Source organism: Heptranchias perlo, chromosome 3 (assembly GCF_035084215.1).
Source record: "Heptranchias perlo isolate sHepPer1 chromosome 3, sHepPer1.hap1, whole genome shotgun sequence".
NCBI classification, from domain to species: domain Eukaryota; kingdom Metazoa; phylum Chordata; class Chondrichthyes; order Hexanchiformes; family Hexanchidae; genus Heptranchias; species Heptranchias perlo.
This window is the reverse complement of record NC_090327.1, coordinates 95,799,290-95,818,666: the sequence shown is the minus strand read 5'-3', so window position 1 is coordinate 95,818,666 and position 19,377 is coordinate 95,799,290. Positions and strand designations below refer to the sequence as shown.

At 45.6% G+C, this 19,377-nt stretch overlaps 1 protein-coding gene across 3 annotated transcripts in view; it reads left to right on the top strand.

Annotated features, from left to right (window-relative positions):
• Window positions 1–19,377, top strand: part of LOC137317881 (collagen alpha-1(XV) chain-like) — a 278,899-nt gene that overhangs the window by 243,640 nt on the left and 15,882 nt on the right. For all 3 annotated transcript variants that reach the window (XM_067980899.1, XM_067980902.1, XM_067980893.1), the window contains 9 exons: window positions 6,017–6,097; window positions 7,688–7,716; window positions 9,434–9,562; window positions 10,985–11,129; window positions 11,385–11,449; window positions 14,537–14,665; window positions 14,749–14,808; window positions 14,913–14,954; window positions 16,104–16,301. In XM_067980899.1, coding sequence (XP_067837000.1) covers window positions 6,017–6,097; window positions 7,688–7,716; window positions 9,434–9,562; window positions 10,985–11,129; window positions 11,385–11,449; window positions 14,537–14,665; window positions 14,749–14,808; window positions 14,913–14,954; window positions 16,104–16,301 — 878 coding nt within the window. The remainder of the gene's footprint in view (window positions 1–6,016; window positions 6,098–7,687; window positions 7,717–9,433; window positions 9,563–10,984; window positions 11,130–11,384; window positions 11,450–14,536; window positions 14,666–14,748; window positions 14,809–14,912; window positions 14,955–16,103; window positions 16,302–19,377) is intronic.

The window sequence follows — 19,377 nt, the reverse complement described above, 5'->3', positions numbered from 1 at the left end:
GAAAATCTGACTCTTTCATGACTGGATTTCAGATAAGCAGTCTGATGGAATAGATGTAAGGAATCTTACACCAGGTTATAGTCCAACAAATTTATTTTAAAATCACAAGCTTTCGGAGATTATCTCCTTCGTCAGATGAATCATCTGACGAAGGAGATAATCTCCGAAAGCTTGTGATTTTAAAATAAATTTGTTGGACTATAACCTGGTGTAAGATTCCTTACATTTGTCCACCCCAGTCCATCACCGGCATCTCCACATCATGATAGAATAGAGGCAGTGGAATGTTCAAGAGAGGTGACGAGGTAGAGCTGGGAATCATCAGCGTACATGGGGAACCTGACCGCATGTCTGCGGATGATGTTGTCAAGGGGCAGCATGTAGATGAGGAAGAGAAGAGGGCCAAGAACAGATCCTTGGGTGTCTCCAAAGGTAACGGTACAGGGGCAGAAAGGGAAGCCATTGCTGGACATGCTCTAGCTATGATCAAATAGGTAAGATGGCAGTCCCACCCAGCTGGACAGTGAAGGAGAGGCAATGGAATAGGATGTTGTGATTGACCTTGTCAAAGGCTGCAGAGAGCTCAAGACGGACCAGGAGGGATAATGCACCACAGTCAGAGAGGATCTCATTTACGACTTTGGTTAGGGCCAATTTGGTGTTGTGTCAGGGGCGGAAACCTGATTGGAAAGATTCAAACATGGAATTGTGAGATTTGGGAAGTGAAAGAGGGGCTTACAGAAAAAGGAAAAGGCATGGGCGTGAATGGGCACAGAGGGAATTCAGGTTACATAAGCATGGAAGAGTTTATAAGAGAGACATGTCCTGGTTGTAAGCAAGAGGACAGGGAAGAGGTGATAGGACAGAGTTATTGGTCTGAGGTCCTGTGGAGAGAAGAAGTTGAAGGCAGCTTGGAGCATCCGCAAACCGGTGTCCAGGTTCGGAGAAAGCAAGTGGATCCAGCAGCCGGTCGAGGGGCAGAATATGTGTGGGTGCGCTGCTGGAAGTTGTCCAGTGGAATCAGAGGGCCAAAGAGGAGTGGAGAGATGTAGTGACCTCAGGTTTTAGCAGTGCACACCAGAGGATCTGGTATACCAGCAAAGAAACAAGGAGCAGTGGGAGTGAATGCCAAGGACCAAGAGCATCTAAGTCCAGGGAGCCAGGGGAGGGTGCAAGGTAAATCCACAGGATCAGTGCAGCTGAGGGAGCTGGTTTGAGGAACAGGGACAGCCTGGGCAGAAGCTTGAGAATCCGGTCCAACCCAGTCCAGCGAAGGAAGGAAGAGTGGAGCAGAGCAGAGTCAGTGGCCACGGAAGCAAGTTGACAGCACCAAAGCAGAGATTATTGAGCATGCATAGGAGCAGAATCTAGAGCAGGGTGGGAACCAAAAGGAATGGTTTCGAACTAGAGCAGCGTAGAATGAAAAGTCCCAGCAGAGGAGCAGAAAACTGAGCCCGCAGAGGTGTGCCGGGTATTGCAATAGATGTAGTCCAGCAGAGAATACAAACTCCATAGCAAATGGCAGTGAAGGTGGAAGGCACGGTAAAGCCCAGAAGCCAGCAGAGAAATGGACTTCAGCCCAGGAGAAAGTGGGTTTCTGCCCAGGACCCAATATGGCAGCAGAATAAAGCTGAGAAGCCAAAGGTGCATTGAGGTACAGTCCTGAAGCTCATCGAGCAACAACAGCAGATGGGGGATGGGCAGTGTAGACTGGAACAAGTTCCCTTAACCTGAAGAAATCGAGTAGCAGAGCAGAGTCACGGCAGCCGAAGCATACAGTGTAGTCCAGCAGAGTAGCTGATGGTAGAGAAGACCAGGAAATCAAATGTGGGCCAAGTCACAATTGAAAAGAGCACAGCACAAACACGGAACAAGCAGGGCCGTGAGATGGGCATTGTGCTGTGTACAGGTAGCTTTAAACTTGAAGCTTGAACTTTCAGAGCTTGAGCTAAAATATTCCCATTTTAACGAGAGGAGATTAGGGAGAAAATGGCAAAGGATGGCAATGGGTGGCCATGGATAAAAGTGCAAAGGAGTGGAGCTCAGTAGGGAGCTGTCAACCTAGGAGCCATCTTCCTTCCATCAACAGCTAATAATCTCAAAGAAATTGAATCTTGAATCAAGCTTATGTCAGACAAATTTAAATCTCGTGGGGGCTGAAATTTCTTATACTTGCTCTTTATTCGGCCTGCGAGGTTAATGAATTTCATACCTCAGTGGTTGATCCACCTTATTTTGTTTGGCAGAAGGACAAAGCAGTTACTAAATCACATTCACCAGTTTTTTTGCCTAAAACTATATCTGAGTTTCACTTATCTCAGGAAATTTTATTTGTTACTGCAGGTTTCTGTCAAAGGAGTTGTCAGCTTGTTAAATACTGGAATATATAGTGAACTACTGGTCTCCTGAGGTTATGCTAAGATCTTACAATGCACTGTTCAGACTAGGCCTGGAGTATTGTGTTCAGTTCTAGTCATCATAGCACAAAAAAATGAATAGTAGGTGCATTGCAGAGCAACAGGAACAATTCCAAGTGTAGAGAGAAGCTCTGTCGAAAGATTAGAGAGGCTCAAGGTCTATAGTCTAGAAGGTAGTAGAGCTCACAATAATAAGCATTCAAAATCCCATTTGGATTCTAGACTGGAGGAATTAGGGTATAGAGGGCATGAGCTTCAGTGGGAGAGTTAGGGCACTAAAGGGATGGGCTGATTGGCTTTTTCTCATCCTTGATGCTCTTGTAATCTTATAATGAATTCCAAGTGTTCCTTGTAATCTTATAATGAATTCCAAGTGTAAGATTCCTTACATTTGTCCACCCCAGTCCATCACCGGCATCTCCACATCATGTTCTACACAGAGAAAACAAAACATTCGCCAGTCTAGGCAATTCTTTACTCTTAATGGCAACAAATGTCTGGATTAAACCTGTTACGAAAGGAGGGATCATCAGACTGAGTTGCAGAATGTACTTCTTATTCTTCCCTTTAGAAGGAACCATCTTAAGCTGGAATGCTGTAGGTTTCTCTTGACACCGTGAGAAACCTGAGACAGAACTGCAGTTTGTTGTTGACACTATCTGTAGGACAGCAGATTGCTGTAACTTTACATACGTTTATCAGCCATGAATGGCTTGATTCAGTCATCCAAGATGACAAGTACTCTAGTGCAGCTGCGTTTCGAGCTGCCTTTATCATTCAGATTAGAGGGTTCCCTCCTACAATACTTGTACCATTTTGATACATCAGTGGTATGTGGAGGTTGAAAGAGTAAGGAGGGATGGTTAAATTCCCTGGTGCATATATGGTCGACTCATACTTTGAATGCAGGAACCTCTGCAATCCTGCCCATCTGTTCTCTTTCTCACATGTTGGGACTTTGGTCGTACATGGCAGAAAGTTCTTAAAGTGACAGTGTCCCTAAAGTTTTTCCTATCCCCATTGTATTTGATTGTGACAGCTGTACTATGTTTAAAGAATGAGGAAGGCTACACTTCGGGCATTTTAAATGTTTTCAGCAGCAGCAACTTGGTTAAAGTAAGACAAAAAATACTACACAAAAACAAGTTACGCAGCATAAACTTTATCATGAATAGTTTTGTGAAATAAATCTAATTAAAGTGGTGTGAAGTGTTACTTTAAAATGTGGTGGACAGTTTCAGTTTGAACAGTGTATAGTCTACTGATTTGAAAAGGTGACCATATTTTCAAGAACTCATAAATTCAAGGCTATCCGTGCCAATGACATCAGTGTTGCAACATCCAAAGCAACCAAATACAGGAGCTGAGATGATCAAAGGCAGAGCAGATTGTGTCTGGAGAACTTGTTGGAGCAACTATCCCACTGACTCATCGTCTGCTGCAACATAATAATAACCTCATGCCTCAGGAATGTCATTAAGCAGCAGCAGGAGTTTCCTCACCTCTTGCGTAGGCCAGCTGCTTGCTGTGACATGTCTACATGCAAGCATCAGAAGGAACACAGCTGCACGACTCAATGAGATGACTGACCTCCTAACTGTAGGAAGAGCAGTCATAGAAACATAGAAAATAGGAGCAGAAGTAGGCCATTCGGCCCTTCGAGCCTGCTGCGCCATTCAATATGATCATAGCTGATCCTCTAACTCAATACCAAAATCCCGCTCTCTCCCCATATCCCTTGATGCCTTTTGAGTCTAGAAATCTATCTAGCTCCTTCTTAAATATATTCAGTGACTTGGCTTCCACAGCCTTCTATGGTAGAGAATTCCACAGGTTCACCACCCTCTGAGTGAAGAAATTTCTCCTCACCTCAGTCCTAAATATACTACCCTGTATCCTGAGACTGTGACCTCTCGTTCTAGACACCCCCCCCCAGCCAGGGGAAATATCCTCCCTGCATCCAGTCTGTCTAGCCCTGTCAGAATTTTATATGTTTCAATGAGATCCCCTCTCACTCTTCTAAACTCGAGTGAATACAGGCCTAGTCGACCCAATCTCTCCTCATACGACAGTCTTGCCATCCCAGGGATCAGTCTGGTGAACCTTTGCTGCACTCCCTCTATGGCAAGTATATCCTTTCTTAGGTAAGGAGACCAAAACTGCACAAAATACTCCAGGTGTGGTCTCACCAAACCCTGTATAACTGCAGTAAGACATCCTTGCTCCTGTATTCAAATCCTCTTGCAATGAAGGCCAACGTAGCATTTGCCTTCCTAACTGCTTGCTGCACCTGCATGTTTGCTTTCAGTGGCTGGTGTACAAGGACACCCAGGTCCCTTTGTACATCAACATTTCCCAATCTATCACCATTTAAGTAATACTATGCCTTTCTGTTTTTCCTTCCGAAGTGGATAACTTCACATTTATCCACGTTATACTACATCTGCCATGTATTTGCCCACTCACTCAACTTGTCTAAATCGCCTTGAAGCCTCTTTGCATCCTCCTCACAACTCACAATCCCACCTAGTTTTGTGTCGTCAGCAAACTTGGAAATATTACATTTGGTTCCCTCATCCAAATCATTGATGTATATTGTGAATAGCTGGGGCCCAAGCACTGATCCCTGCGGTACCCCACTAGTCACTGCCTGCCACCCCAAAAAAGACCCATTTATTCCTACTCTGTTTCCTGTCTGTTAACCAATTTTCAATCCATGCCAGTACATTACCCCCAATCCCATGTGCTTAATTTTTTTTATTCGTTCTTGGGATATGGGCGTCGCTGGCGAGGCCAGCATTTATTGCCCATCCCTAATTGCCCTTGAGAAGGTGGTGGTGAGCCACACTAACCTTTTATGTGGGTCTTTATCAAAGGCCTTCTGAAAATCCAAATAAACCACATCTACTGGCTCTCCCTTATCTATTCTACCCGTTACATCCTCAAAAAACTCCAATAGGTTTGTCAAACACAATTTCCCTTTCATAAATCCATGTTGACTTTGTCTAATCCCATTGATATTTTCTAAGTGTCCTGTTATCACATCCTTTATAATAGACTCTAGCATTTTCCCTACTGCTGATATTAGGCTAACCGGTCTGTAGTTCCCCGTTTTCTCTCCCTCCTTTTTTAAATAGTGAGGTTACATTTGTCACCCTCCAATCTGCAGGAACTGTTGCATAATCTATAGAATTTTGGAAGATGACAACTAATGCATCCACTATTTCCATGGCTACCTCTTTTAGTACTCTGGGATGATGGTTATTGTGTGGATGTGCATAATATACCATAATTCCATGGATTTAAAAGTCAAATGGGCCATCGTATATACTCCTGGAATCATATCCCCCAGTTTTCACAAGACTATCCCACTTCTGCAACCTTTCTTTAGGGACGTATTTCCCTTAAAACTTTATCTATGGGACTTGCCCCTTTCAGATCAGTCCTTATGGTATGTTGTGGAACAAACTCATCTGAATAACACTGCACCTTCTGGTTTCTAAACCAGAATGGGGGTAAACAGCTTTCGAGCAGTGTAATGGTTATATTGTGTAAAGGCTTTCTGAAACATACAATAAACAACCATTCATTTCCCAAAGGGCCGAAGGGGGAGAAAGGTTCTTTTGGATTACTTGGACCAAGTGGTGAAAAGGGGGAGCAGGGTGCCCCAGGACTGCCAGGTATTGTCCTTTTTTGTTCGAATGAATTTGATTTTTCCTTTTTTTGTATAAAGCGTTATAAATCTTATTTTTTGTGAGGGGGGAGTTTTAATGACAACCGGTTAGTATGATGTGTGAGAGTGTTTTTGCTGTACAGATATCGTACAATCTCAATTCATCATAAACTCTGCGTCAGAACCACCAAATTCCCACCCTCCCCGACCGACGAGCTGCCCGTGAGCATCAGAACAGCGTTCGGGTCTCGCCAACAGTATTGAAGCGAGGCCCGGCCTTCAAAATGGCTCAGGCCTCTCGGCACGGACTTCGGGTGAGCGGCCAAGGTTAGAATCGACTGTGATGTTTGAAGGAAAATATATCATGTTAGGAACTCTCAGTGTATTAGCCCAAACATATGTGCACATTTGGTACTGGGTCAGCCATGGCTCAGTGGTAGTACTCTTGCCTCTGAGTCAGAAGGTTGTGGGCTCAAGCCCCACTCCAAGGGCTTGCGCACATAATCTAGTGCCAAAGAAAGAAAAAAAAGAACTTGCATTTATATAGCACCTTTCACGAAATAGTGCCATGGGATATTTTACGTCCACCTGAGAGGGCAGACATCTCATCCGAAAGACAGCACCTCCTACAGTGCAACACTCCCTTAATACTGTACTGAAATGTCAAGTCTCTGGAGTGGGGGATGTAACGTGACCATATCAGGAAATCGTGGAGTTGGCACGACCTTCTGTCTCAGAGGCGAGTGTACTACCACTGAGCCACAGCTGACACCTAAATTGTAATAAATCACGGGAAGCACTGTCTGTGATTTTCTTATGTGCCACTCAGTGAACGAGGAACTGGAAAATCGCCTCCCACAATGTGCAAGCACTAAATGGAACAAATATAAACGGGGATGATTTCCTGTATTCATGACTCGACATTAAATACCTGCCTGGGCAGCAAACGTGGGGGAAAATCAAGTGTGGAGGGTCGCACGGCTGTGACACAGCACGCCTGATTTCCATTCATTAATTTATGTGGATGGAAATTGGTCGGCATCATTTTGAGCGTGCGATCGTCCCTGCCCGGTGTTCCTCTACGTGCTGTGCCAGGTGATTATTTATCGACCGAATGCAAATGAGGAAAATCCGCCCTTTATGCTAAATATAGAACTGAAGGAAATGGTTGGATAATTTGATCCTGCTGGTTTACGACGTTATCTGTCTGATCACGCTTCTGATGACGATTATTATTTCCTGGATTAACACTATCCTGTCAATCAACACCTCCCACAGTAATGCTTGTAGTAATACGGGTTAACCCATCAGATGGTCTGGGTCTAGCTGTATCTCTTTATAAATTGATATAGCACACATGAGCTCCCAGTATAATACAAGCTGTGCTGTGACACTCACAATAACACACAACTCCTTTCACACAGCTCCCAAGGACTGTGTCATAAGGAGGCTTTAATGTAATGGTAATGTTACAATTCTGGGAACAGACTTCAAACTAATAGATCTGCTGTATTGCTAGACTTAAGTTTATATTGATTTGTATGTTGTTTTTATCTGGCCAGCAAATTTCAATTCAGATTTCAATCTATTTTTTTAGGTCCTTATTCACCATACCATGGCCTTAAAGTAAGTAGCTACTTGTTTTCCAATGAAATGTTAACCACAGCACTATTTTGCATTCCCTTCAGGAATGTTTGTATTGCATGAAATGTTCATTTTGCTTTGAACTGCTAGGGCCCTCCATTTATGTAACTCACTGATAGTCTATAATAGGTATAATGCCCCTATATCCTATCTGTAACTAGTAGTAATCCTATCACTCACTGATATTTGCTCTGAAACCATAGCCAGAAATCCCCCGCACTGCACAAGGTGCGGTCAGGCTCCGCAGTTGATGCCATGTTTAATAGGCTTCGTCTCTCTCTATCTCCTTGGACTCCAGTTCCGTGTGAAGGTGACAACTCTGAACTGGGAAACTCAGTCAGAGCTGATCTGTACTCGGGCTTCACACGTCAAAACCGGCCGATACAGACTGACCTGAACCAAACCGAGAGCTCGCACAAAGGACAGTGGGCTCAGTGTTTGAGACTCTTCTCTTCTACACCACTTGCTGGGCTCAGTCTCAATAAAGGAGAATTTTCATAGAATTATAGAAATTACAGCTTAGAGGAAGGCCATTCGGCCCCCAGTGCTGGTGCTCTCTCCTGTAACCAAATTCCCCCCAGGTCCTTTTATATTACTCCTTTTCGAATATTTATCTCTTCCCGTTTAAATTAAGTTTTAGTCTCTATCTCAATACCCACATGTGGTGAAGGATCCCACCGTCTAATAGTCCTCAGTTCAAGAACCTTCCTCCTCCTTTCCCCCTTGGTTCTTCCAGTGAGAATCCTCGGTTTCCGTCCCCTTATTTCCCATTTGCCCACCATTGGAAACAATCTTTCATTATTTACCCACGATAAGGTCCCCAGGTTTCACTCACCCCATTACTGGCTGTTCCTTTCTGTGCTGCTCCCACTCACCACCCGACTGTTGCTCCCGGCTCTGCAAGAAAGGCTGGTCCTTATGCCCACACCGACCCCCACCCCATTCTGCCCCCCCCTCGCTTGAGCCCCAATCCCCTGATCCCCCCAGTCCCCTTCTCCCATTTCCCAGTCCCCTTCTCTGTCCCATTTGCCAGTCCCCTTCTCTCCCCTGACCTCCCGTCCCTTGATCCCCATCTTTCTTGCTCCCTGAGCCCCCATTCCCCAGTCTCCATCCCTCCCCTCCATTTCATAGCCCCTTCACCCCGATTTGAGAGCCCCCCTGATTTCAGAGTACCCCCGATTACAGAACCACTCCCCCCTCCGATTTTAGAGACCCCCCCTCAAGCCGGTTGCGACTCTGCGGGTGACAGCAGTGAACAGCAGCCAAATACAAGCTCTGTGGAAAAGGATACAAACTGATTGTTTAAAATTAATGCAGTATAATCTTGTTCTGACTCCTGCTGCCAGGCTAACAGTTAGTAATTATTTACAGTATCTCACATAGTGTCTGTTGTTCATGTGGGTGCACTGCTAAATGCTGCCCTAAATTACAAAGGCTGTATGTGCTCATTGTGCTGTTCCCACGAGGATTGTTTACCAATCTTAGTGGTGTTATTTTGAAATGTGTCTCTCGTTTTCTATGCTGCATTTGTCCTGCCATCAACTAAACGATTTGACCTAAGAGGAAACAGTGACAGTTTCACATCTTTTACGTCACAGGTTTGACTATGGGCCATTTCTGCTCTTTGCAATCTTTAATTAACAAACCGCATTTATCTTGGGTCACCATCTTAAAACACTTTTGTCTTTGACTTTTAAAGGGTGAAAAAGGAGACTCGGGTGCATCGGGTCAAAAAGGAGAAAAGGGAGAATCAGGTGGCGGATTGTTCCTGCCAAGTTTACCTGGACCCCCAGGCCCCTTTGGACCTCATGGGAGACCTGGGCCAGTAGTAAGTAGTTCAGGAAAAAAAATCATCCTTAATGTTGCTCAGTAAAATGTAAACTGTGACAGAACCTAACAGTGTTAAATATGCCAAATGCCCAATACCTGCGATATACAATATAATATAGAATCATATTACAGTATAGAAAAAGGCCTTTGGCCTATCAAGTCTGTGCTGGTGTTTTCTCCACATGAGCCAGCTAGTTTAATATTCTTTAATGTGGCTCTTTTTCAAACAGCAATTTTGTTCCTTTAATAAAGAGTTTATGGGCTCTGCATTGACAACAGTTCAAGTCACCACCTATGTAAAGAAAATGTTTCCAACCTCCACTTTTATTCTCCTTTCATTTGCTTAAGTTTGTGTCCTCTTGTAACCATCTCACAGGCCGAATAATCTCTCACTTTTTACCTTCTCATAATCCTTTGGAATCTTGAAGACCTTAATCAGTTCACCCCGTAACCTTCTCAGTACCAAGGCCTAACTTCTCAAGTCTCCCTTTGTAGCTGTAACACCCTCATCCTGGTAACATTCCAGTGAATCTACAATGCAACTTTTCCATTGCTTTTCTCTCTTTCCTAAAACTGTACACAATACTCTAACTGCAGCCTAGTTACAGTCTCATACATGTTCAATATTATCTAAAAAAAACACCAGGTGCAGCAAATCTGAATATAAAAGCAGTAAAAGCTGGAAACGCTCAGCAGGCCGAGCAGCTTCTGTGGAACAACAGGAGTCAGTCGATGCTTCAGGCCTTAAACCCCTCCTTCACTGTCCTGAGGAAAGGTTTAAGGCCTGAAATGTCGGTTAACTCGTGGGTTTCTTACAGAAGCCGCCCGACCTGCAGAGTGCTTATTCTCAACACTATCTTTTGTATAGTTGGTCTCCAAATAAAAAAAGCAAGGGTCCCGTGTGCCTTTTTTAAGGCCTTGTTTACTTGCGCTGCCACCTTTAATGATCTGTATATCTGCATAGTCTCTGCTCCATTTAAACTCTTACCACTTAAGAGATATTCCCTTCCACTATTCCTGCTTCCAAAATGCATTACTTCATATTCCTCTACGTTGAATTGCATCTGCCACCTGTCTGCCCACTCTGCTATCTGTGCCTCCCTGCAGTGATACACCATCTCTAGCACAGTTGGCCATGCCTCCCAATTTAAATATGCTAAATGCACTGCAACTGTGATATATAATGTAATATGTAAAGCCATAAACCCCTCACCATATAGGACTAACCACCCTACGGCTGGTATAAAGATGGTTACAGCCATGGAAGGAGTGCTCACGTCGCTGCCTATCAGACTGTGAATCAGCCTTTGAATCTTTTCATTACTTCATACTCTTCTCAGAGGGATGAGTGTGAAGATACAGCAACAACAAACTGGAAAGTTACTTTTGTTAAACATGTTCATCTTTCCTCCTCCCACAGGGACCCAAGGGTGAATCTGTTGTGGGACCAATGGGGCCGCCAGGCATACCTGGTCTTCCAGGGCCTCCAGGGTATGGAATTGTGGGTCCACCAGGCCGCCCTGGACCACCCGGACCTCCAGGAATACCAGGAATCTTCGGATCAGGTGAGCCCGGAAGTGTCCGTTGTCATTGTTGGAATTGAAAATTTCGGTACACTGGCAAATGACGCAGGAGATCTGCTAGTATCCAAAGAAGTCCTCGAAGTATGAATGTCAGTTTATGACCAAAATTAACTCTGAGCAGTTTTAAAATGTCACTTGAACGCCTCGCTGCAACACTGCACAGTGGAAGATTTTGTTTGCCTACCCAGCAGATAACCAGTTTTCATTTTCTAGTGATGAGCTCTACTTACTTTGCAGCTGTTGCACTTTCTGGACCTCCCGGACCAGCAGGACCACCAGGACCAGGAGGCAGTGGAAGCCCAGTAAGTTAAAGGAGAAACCGCAGGTGATGGTGGACTATATCGGTGCAAAAACTAATAATGTGCCGTTCCGTGTGTGGAGGAGAGTGAGCAGACTGTGTCCGTAAGTTGTCCCTGTTTCTCCTTTTTCCATTTAAATGGAAAACCCTGGTGAGTGCGGCCATGATTTCCCAATGTGTGGTCCCGGTGGGTCGGCCCTAATGCGTTTGGAGTCAAGCTCCTAGGAGGCCACTTGGTCATTTCTAAGCTACTGTGTGCATTGCGCGATGCTCAGTGCCATGATTCTGTTGGTCCCACCTTTCATGGGATTGTTTGGGTAAGAGTACAAATATTTCATGTATTGTAGACAAGACAACTGGCCTGTGCTTTTCATGGAAAAACGGACAGCACCTCCCTGCCCTGTGATCTTTACCACAGAGAAAGAAGAGAGCAGTAGTGTCACAGGAACACCATCATTTCCAAGTCGCACACCATTCTAATTTAGAACCTATATTGCTGTACCTTCATCATAATATTGTGGCAGCACCATTCCCACAAGGACCGCAATGGTTCAAGGAGAAGGCCCACCACCACCTTCTCAAGGAAATTAGCAATGCACAATAAATGCTAGCCTTGCCAGCATCGCCCACATCCTGAGAACAAAAAAATCTCAGGAACTGGAACAAAAATTGGTTTTATCGTTATTGTTGGCCTTTCTCTGGGTGTAGTTTTTTTTAATTTGTTCATGGGATGTGGGCGTCATTGGCAAGGCCAGCATTTATTGCCCATCCCTAATTGCCCTTGAGAAGGTGGTGGTGAGCCGCCTTCTTGAACCACTGCCGTCCGTGTGGTGAAGGTTCTCCCACAGTGCTGTTAGGAAGGGAGTTCCAGGATTTTGACCCAGCGACGATGAAGGAACGGCGATATATTTCCAAGTCGGGATGGTGTGTGACTTGGAAGGGAACGTGCAGGTGGTGTTGTTCCCATGTGCCTGCTGCTCTTGTCCTTCTAGGTGGTAAAGGTTGTAGGTTTGGGAAGTGCTGTCGAAGAAGCCTTGGTGAGTTGCTGCAGTGCATCCTGTGGATGGTACACACTGCAGCCACGGTACGCCGGCTGCTTTGTCCTGGATGGTGTCGAGCTTCTTGAGTGTTGTTGGAGCTGCACTCATCCAGACAAGTGGAGAGTATTCCATCACACTCCTGACTTGTGCCTTGTAGATGGTGGAAAGGCTTTGGGGAGTCAGGAGGTGAGTCACTTGCTGCAGAATACCCAGCCTCTGACCTGCTCTTGTAGCCACAGTACTTATGTGACTGGTCCAGCTAAGTTTCTGGTCACTGGTGACCCTAGGATGTTGATGGTGGGGGATTCGGCGATGGTAATGCTGTTGAATGTCAAGGGGAGGTAGTTAGACTCTCTCTTGTTGGGGATGGTCATTGCCTGGCATTTGTCTGGCGCAATTGTTACTTGCCATTTATCAGCCCAAGCCTAGATGTTATCCAGATCTTGCTGCATGTGGGCACAGATTGCTTCATTATCTGAGGGGTTACGAATGGAACTGAACACTGTGCAGTCATCAGCGAACATCCCCATTTCTGACCTTATGATGGAGGGAAGGTTATTGATGAAGCAGCTGAAGATGGTTGGGCCTCAGACACTGCCCTGAGGAACTCCTGCAGCAATGCCCTGGGGCTGAGATGATTGGCCTCCAACAACCACTACCATCTTCCTTTGTGCTAGGTATGACTCCAGCCACTGGAGAGTTTTCTGCCTGATTCCCATTGACTTCAATTTTACTCGGGCTCCTTAGTGCCACACTCGGTCAAATGCTGCCTTGATGTCAAGGGCAGTCACTCTCACCTCATCTCTGGAATTCAGCTCTTTTGTCCATGTTTGGATCAAGGCTGTAATGAGGTCTGGAGCCGAGTGGTCCTGGCGGAACCCAAACTGAGCATCGGTGAGCAGGTTATTGGTGAGTAAATGCCACTTGATAGCACCGATGACGACACCTTCCATCACTTTGCTGATGATTGAGAGTAGACTGATGGGGCGGTAATTGGTCGGATTGGATTTGTCCTGCTTTTTGTGGACAGGACATACCAGGGCAATTTTCCACATTGCCGGGTAGATGCCGATGTTGTAGCTGTACTGGAACAGTTTGGCTAGAGGCGCGGCTAGTTCTGGAGCACAAGTCTTCAGCACTACAGCCAGGATGTTGTCGGGGCCCATAGCCTTTGCTGTATCCAGTGCACTCAGCCGTTTCTTGATATCAAGTGGAGTGATATAAAGAAAGTAAAATGTGCTAGAGATTAAAGAAATGTTACTAGCTTCTGTTTGACACCATGAGGAGATGTCCACTACAACAACAACAACTTGTATTTACATAGCACCTTTAACATAGTAAAACGACCCAAGACGCTTCACAGGAGCGTTATCAGACAAAAATTGATACCGAGCCAAAAAGGCGGCATTAAGACAGGTGACCAAAAGCTTAGTCAAAGAGTTAGGTTTTCAGGAGCATCTTAAAGGAGGAGAGAGAGGCGAGAGGTTTAGAGAGGGAATTCCGGAGCTTAGGGCCTAGACAACTGAAGGCACGGCTGCCAGTGGTGGGCCGAAGGAAGTGGGGGATGCAAAAGAGGCCAGAAATGGAGCAATGCAGAGTTTTCGGAGGATTGTAGGGCTGGAAGAGGTTACAGAGATAGGGAGGGGCAAGGCGAGGGAGGGAGGGATTTAAACACAAGGATGAGAATTGTAAATTTGAGGCATTGCTGAATCAGGAGCCAGTGTAGATCAGCGAGTACAGGGGTAATGGGTGAATGGGACTTGGTCCGAGTTAGGACACAGGCAGCAGAGTTTTGGATGAGCTGAAGTTTATGGAGGGTAGTAACTTTTACCACAAGGTGATTCTGTTGGTTTCTCCTGCTTGGAATATTTTCTTCAGCTTCCTCTAGGAGATTTTCTATGTCATTCTATGTGATATTGTTACCAAGAATTTTGAATGAAATGATCTTTCATCCTGTAAAGCTCATCTCATTTTGTGCCATCTTGTCAAACATTTCTGATTTAATAATGTCATGACAATGTCTAATCTTGTTTATTTCATATCCTGAATAGGTAAAAATGTTCAACAACATGGAGCTTATGCACAAAACAACCTATTCATTGTCTGAAGGTTCTTTGGGCTATGTTACAGATAGGGGTGACCTTTACATTCGAGTTTACAATGGCTGGAGACAGCTCAAAGTAAGTTTCTAATTCTGAGGTCTAATTCTGGAGTTTAATTTTGGATCAGAGTTTTAAATTCTCTTTTGTAATTCTGTTGCCAGCTTGGTGATCTGATTCCTGCTCCTGCCGATGATCCCTTTCATTTAGTTAACTCTATCTCAGTAAGTAAGAACTTCTAACTTGCCCTTAATTTTAAAATGAAGCACGGGAACGCTTCCAAACAGGTTAAAGACATGTTTTTTGTGTGTTTCTTTTTGTACATCAGGGACCAAACTCATTCCCAAAGATAAATGATCAGAAGCCGGCGGTAAGTTCATTTATTTCTTGGCATTGCAGCGCTTTTAGATCTAGGATTACGAAACTAGGGGGTAATTTTGTAGAATAGAATCCTACAGCACAGAAGGAGGCCATTCGGCCCATCGTGCCTGTGCCGGCTCTTTGAAAGAGCTATCGAATTAGTCCCACTTCCCTGCTCTTTCCCCACAGCCCTATAAATTTTTCCTTTTCAAGTATTTATCCAATTCTCTTTTGAAAGTTACTACTGAATCTGCTTCCACCACCCTTTCAGGCAGTGTATTCCAGATCATAACAACTCACTGCATCAAAAAATTTCTCCTCATCACCCCTCTGGTTCTTTTGCCAATTATCTTAAATCTGTGTCCTCTGGTTACCGACCCTTCTGCCAGTGGAAACAGTTTCTCCCTATCTACTTCATCAAAACCGCTCATAATTTTGAACACCTCCTTTAAATCTCCCCTTAACCTTCTCTGCCCTATATGTTGGTCAGTTGTCTAATTTGGGTAGAGAGAATCCATCTTACATCCTGTGACTGATTTGCCAATCATGACTTCCAGCTAGATCCGACCCGTTAGGGATATTTTGCCTAATCTGCGTTTCCAGCGAGGAGCTCCAGCCCAACATATCGGGGATTTGAGTGTCCGGATAAAAAATCATGGCAGCGGGCCTGTGATTTCCTTGGTTGGCAACCTGGGGCCTTCCCAGCAGTAACATGTCCTTGGGAAAATGGCCCCCTTTGGCTCAGCCACTTCACTGAGTGAAGTAAGGTGTTATCTGCAGGTTTTAGTTACTCTTGTGAGTGAAGCTCCGTGTCCAACCTCGTGTGCGAGAGATTCAAATCCGCGGGGGAGATGGGATCCTTCCGATCTCCTGCCACAACTGAATCCCCCAGGGATACGTGTGCAAATGGTGGTTTACCCTGTTTCCCCGGGTGTTTTGTTTCTCCGCCAGCCTCCCATCAAAGCTACGGAGAAACCCCCGCGGAATTTCCAAGCCCTTATGTTTTACAGGAAGCATCGGCTTGAAAACTTACCTCAGTGCGACTAAGGTGAAGTGAAAAGTCTGGTGTTTAATTTTGGGGGATTGTTGGTCACTTTTTTGGGTCAGGGATATACTATTGTGTTTTTTAACATGATTCTTTCTTTCTGTTCCCTTTAAGTTACACTTGGTCGCTCTAAACACCCCCCTGTCTGGTAACATGCGGGGTATTCGCGGAGCTGACTTGCAGTGCTTCCAGCAAGCGCGAGCGATGGGCTCGTTGTCAACTTATCGAGCTTTCCTATCCTCTCAACTACAAGATTTATACACGGTGGTGAGGAAAGCTGACAGATTAAACATGCCAGTCGTCAACCTAAAGGTAAAGACACATATATTGGGTACGGCCTTTGACAAAAATAAAATTACAGAAGTTAAGGGGGGAGAAAGTGATTTCTGAAAATGATTTTTTACCTATGTTCATTCTTGGGATGTGGGTGTCACTGGCAAGGCCGGCACTTATTGCCCATCCCTAGTTTCCCTGAGAAGATGGTGGTGGACCGTCTGTGTAATAGTTTGATACAACTGAGAAGCTTGCGAGGCCACTTCAAAGGGCAGTTAAGAGTTATTAAGTCAACATTGTTGTAGGACTGGAGTCACATATAGGCCAGAACCAGGTAAGAACGGTAGGTTTACTTCCTTAAGGGCATTAGTGAACCAGTTGGATTTTTACTATGTGGTCACTTTTACTAATACCAACTTTTTATTTCCAGATTTTTTAAAAACTGAATTCAAATTCACAAACTACCATGGTGAGATTTGAACTCCTAATTCTTTGGATTATTAGTCCCGGCCTCTGGATTATGACTCCAGTAACATAACCACTACACTACACTACTGTACCCACTCTGAATAAGAAATAACAAAGTGTGGGAGCTAATAAGAGATGGGTTTGGGAATGAAGATAAATTGGGAAAGTATTTGGGAGAAACAAAACATTAAATAAAAATTTGAATGTTTGACAATGTATTGACGAGGCTGCAAATGAAGGGGATGATTTTGAGAGGCCTGCAATGCTTTAGCCTCTATATTTCAAGCTGCACTCAGTACTAGCTAGGCTTCGGTGCCAGTAGTAACATGCACTAAAATGTTGAATAAGAGCTGGAATGAGAAAATTAGAAAAGTAAATTGGAGTGGACGTCAGAGGAAAGTAAAGGACAATGTGTGAATATGTTCACAATGAATCGAGTACAAAGAACAAATAATGCCTTGAGAAATAAAGGGTTGGCAGTGGTTAAATGTAGACGGCTTCTATCCAGTTTGTTCACATTTTCACTAAACACGATGCTGATAGTTTTAAAAAATTTGTTCTTGGGATGTGGCCGAGCTTGGCATGGCCGTACTTATTGCCAATCCCTCGCTGCCCTGAGGGTGTTAAGAGTCAACCACCTAGTGTTGGACTGGAGTCGTATGTAGGTCAGACCAGGCACAGGTTGGCATGTTCCCTTCCCTGAGTGAACCAGTTGGGTTTTTAACAACAATCCAACAGCTTTCATGATCATTTTTCTGATGCCAGCCCAGAAATTAGCAAATTTATTGAATTCAGCTTCACAACTTCCTTGGGTGGGATTTGAACTCTCGGGGCTGATTTTCAGATAAAATGGGGGAATCCCATAGCGGGTCCGGAGCCTGGCTCCAACCCACCCACTTCCGGGTTCCCCAATGACACGTTCGGGTGCACGCGCAGCTCCCGCATGCGGGACTCCCACCGGCAATTAAAGCCGGCGGGATGACAATTTACATACTTATTTAGATAGTTGAGGTCCTTGACAGACCTCATTGACAGGAGATTTAGGCAGAGGTGCAATTTTCAAGTATCCTCAGCGTGTTTCCCGTGCTGTGGGAAACACTCCCTGTTGGAGCAGTCGTGTTTCAGCCAGCAGCCAGTGGGAGATGCAAAGGATTATTTGACAGGTGGGGAGAAAACCTCATTTATTGCAGCAGGGCACTCTGTCACTTCAGACAAACTTTTGGCTGCAACACCTTTGTCTTTCCACTCAAAATTATTAATTTATACCCTAAACTATGCTGTGCAAACACATTTACCTACTTTGCGGACCCCCTCAAACTCACACCGTCAGGATGGGGGGTGCCTTAGCTGCATTCATCACTTCATCTGAGGACGAGCAACATCACCAGGCACGCCGTCCACCTCCGCCATGTGGAGCTCCACAACATAGTGCTGTGCCACATGCACCTGCACAACAGTATGGAGGGCAACAACAGAGAGAGTGACGTCGCAGGAGGCACTACCCTCACCACAGGGTCTACAGACCGAGGCTCAGCTTCCTGGACCTCTCTGAGGCTCAGACTCAGTCGCCAGGTACTTGCGGACATCTGCAGCCTCTTTCATGCCGAGCTGCTCCCGGCTGGCCCGAGCAGCATCTTCTTACCTGTCGCTGTCAAAGTCACCACTGCCCTCAACTTCTTCGCCTCCGGATCCTTCCAGGGTGCCACCGGGGTCATCGCCGGGGTCTCTCAGTTGTCTGCACACAAATGCATAAGGCAGGTCACCGACAGCTTGTTTCGCAGTGCCTCGCACTATATGAACTTCCCCATGGACGACCTCAGCCAGACGGAGCGGGCAATCAGATTCTACGCTGTAGCTGGCTTCCCACGGGTGCAGGGTGTAATCAATTGCACCCATATAGCAATACGAGCACCTCCACACGAGCCAGGACTGTTCATCAAAAGGAAGGGCTATCACTCCATCAACACTCAGCTCGTTTGTGACCACCGCAAGAGATTCCTTCACGTGTGCGCCAGATACCCTGGCAGCTGCCACGACTCCTTCATCCTTCGGGAGTCCAACATCCCGCCCCTCTTCCACGCACCAAACACCCACAAGGGCTGGCTCCTCGGTGACAAGGGATACCCCTTGCACACGTGGCTCATGACACCTCTGAGGGACCCCACCACCAAGCAACAGCGTCGATATAACGACAACCACATCGCTACCAGGTCTACAATTGAGCATGCTATAGGGCTGCTCAAGATGCGCTTCAGGTGCCTTGATTGTTCTGAGGGAGCGCTTCAATATGCACCAGACAGAGTGGGACGCATTATAGTCGCCTGTTGTGCCCTGCACAACGTGACAAAGCATCAAACACCCTTGTGCATCCCCTTCGTGCTTACAAAACCTTTGCCTTTCGCTTCCGACTACTTCCACGTGGTGCTTCCCCTGTGGCTGCAGCAGAGGTTGCTCTTGATCATGCCCTGACCAATTAGATGCTTTGGGCCAACGCCCTCTGGGTTTTGGTGCCCGTGAGGGCCCCTCCAAAGACTGCTCCACCTGCACCTGTGCAGCGGCAGACTCGGCCACCTGGAGAGGAGGCAGCATTGCGGGTACTGGTTGAGAGGGGGGGCAATGGGTGAGATGTGGAAGCGCTTTGAGTGGC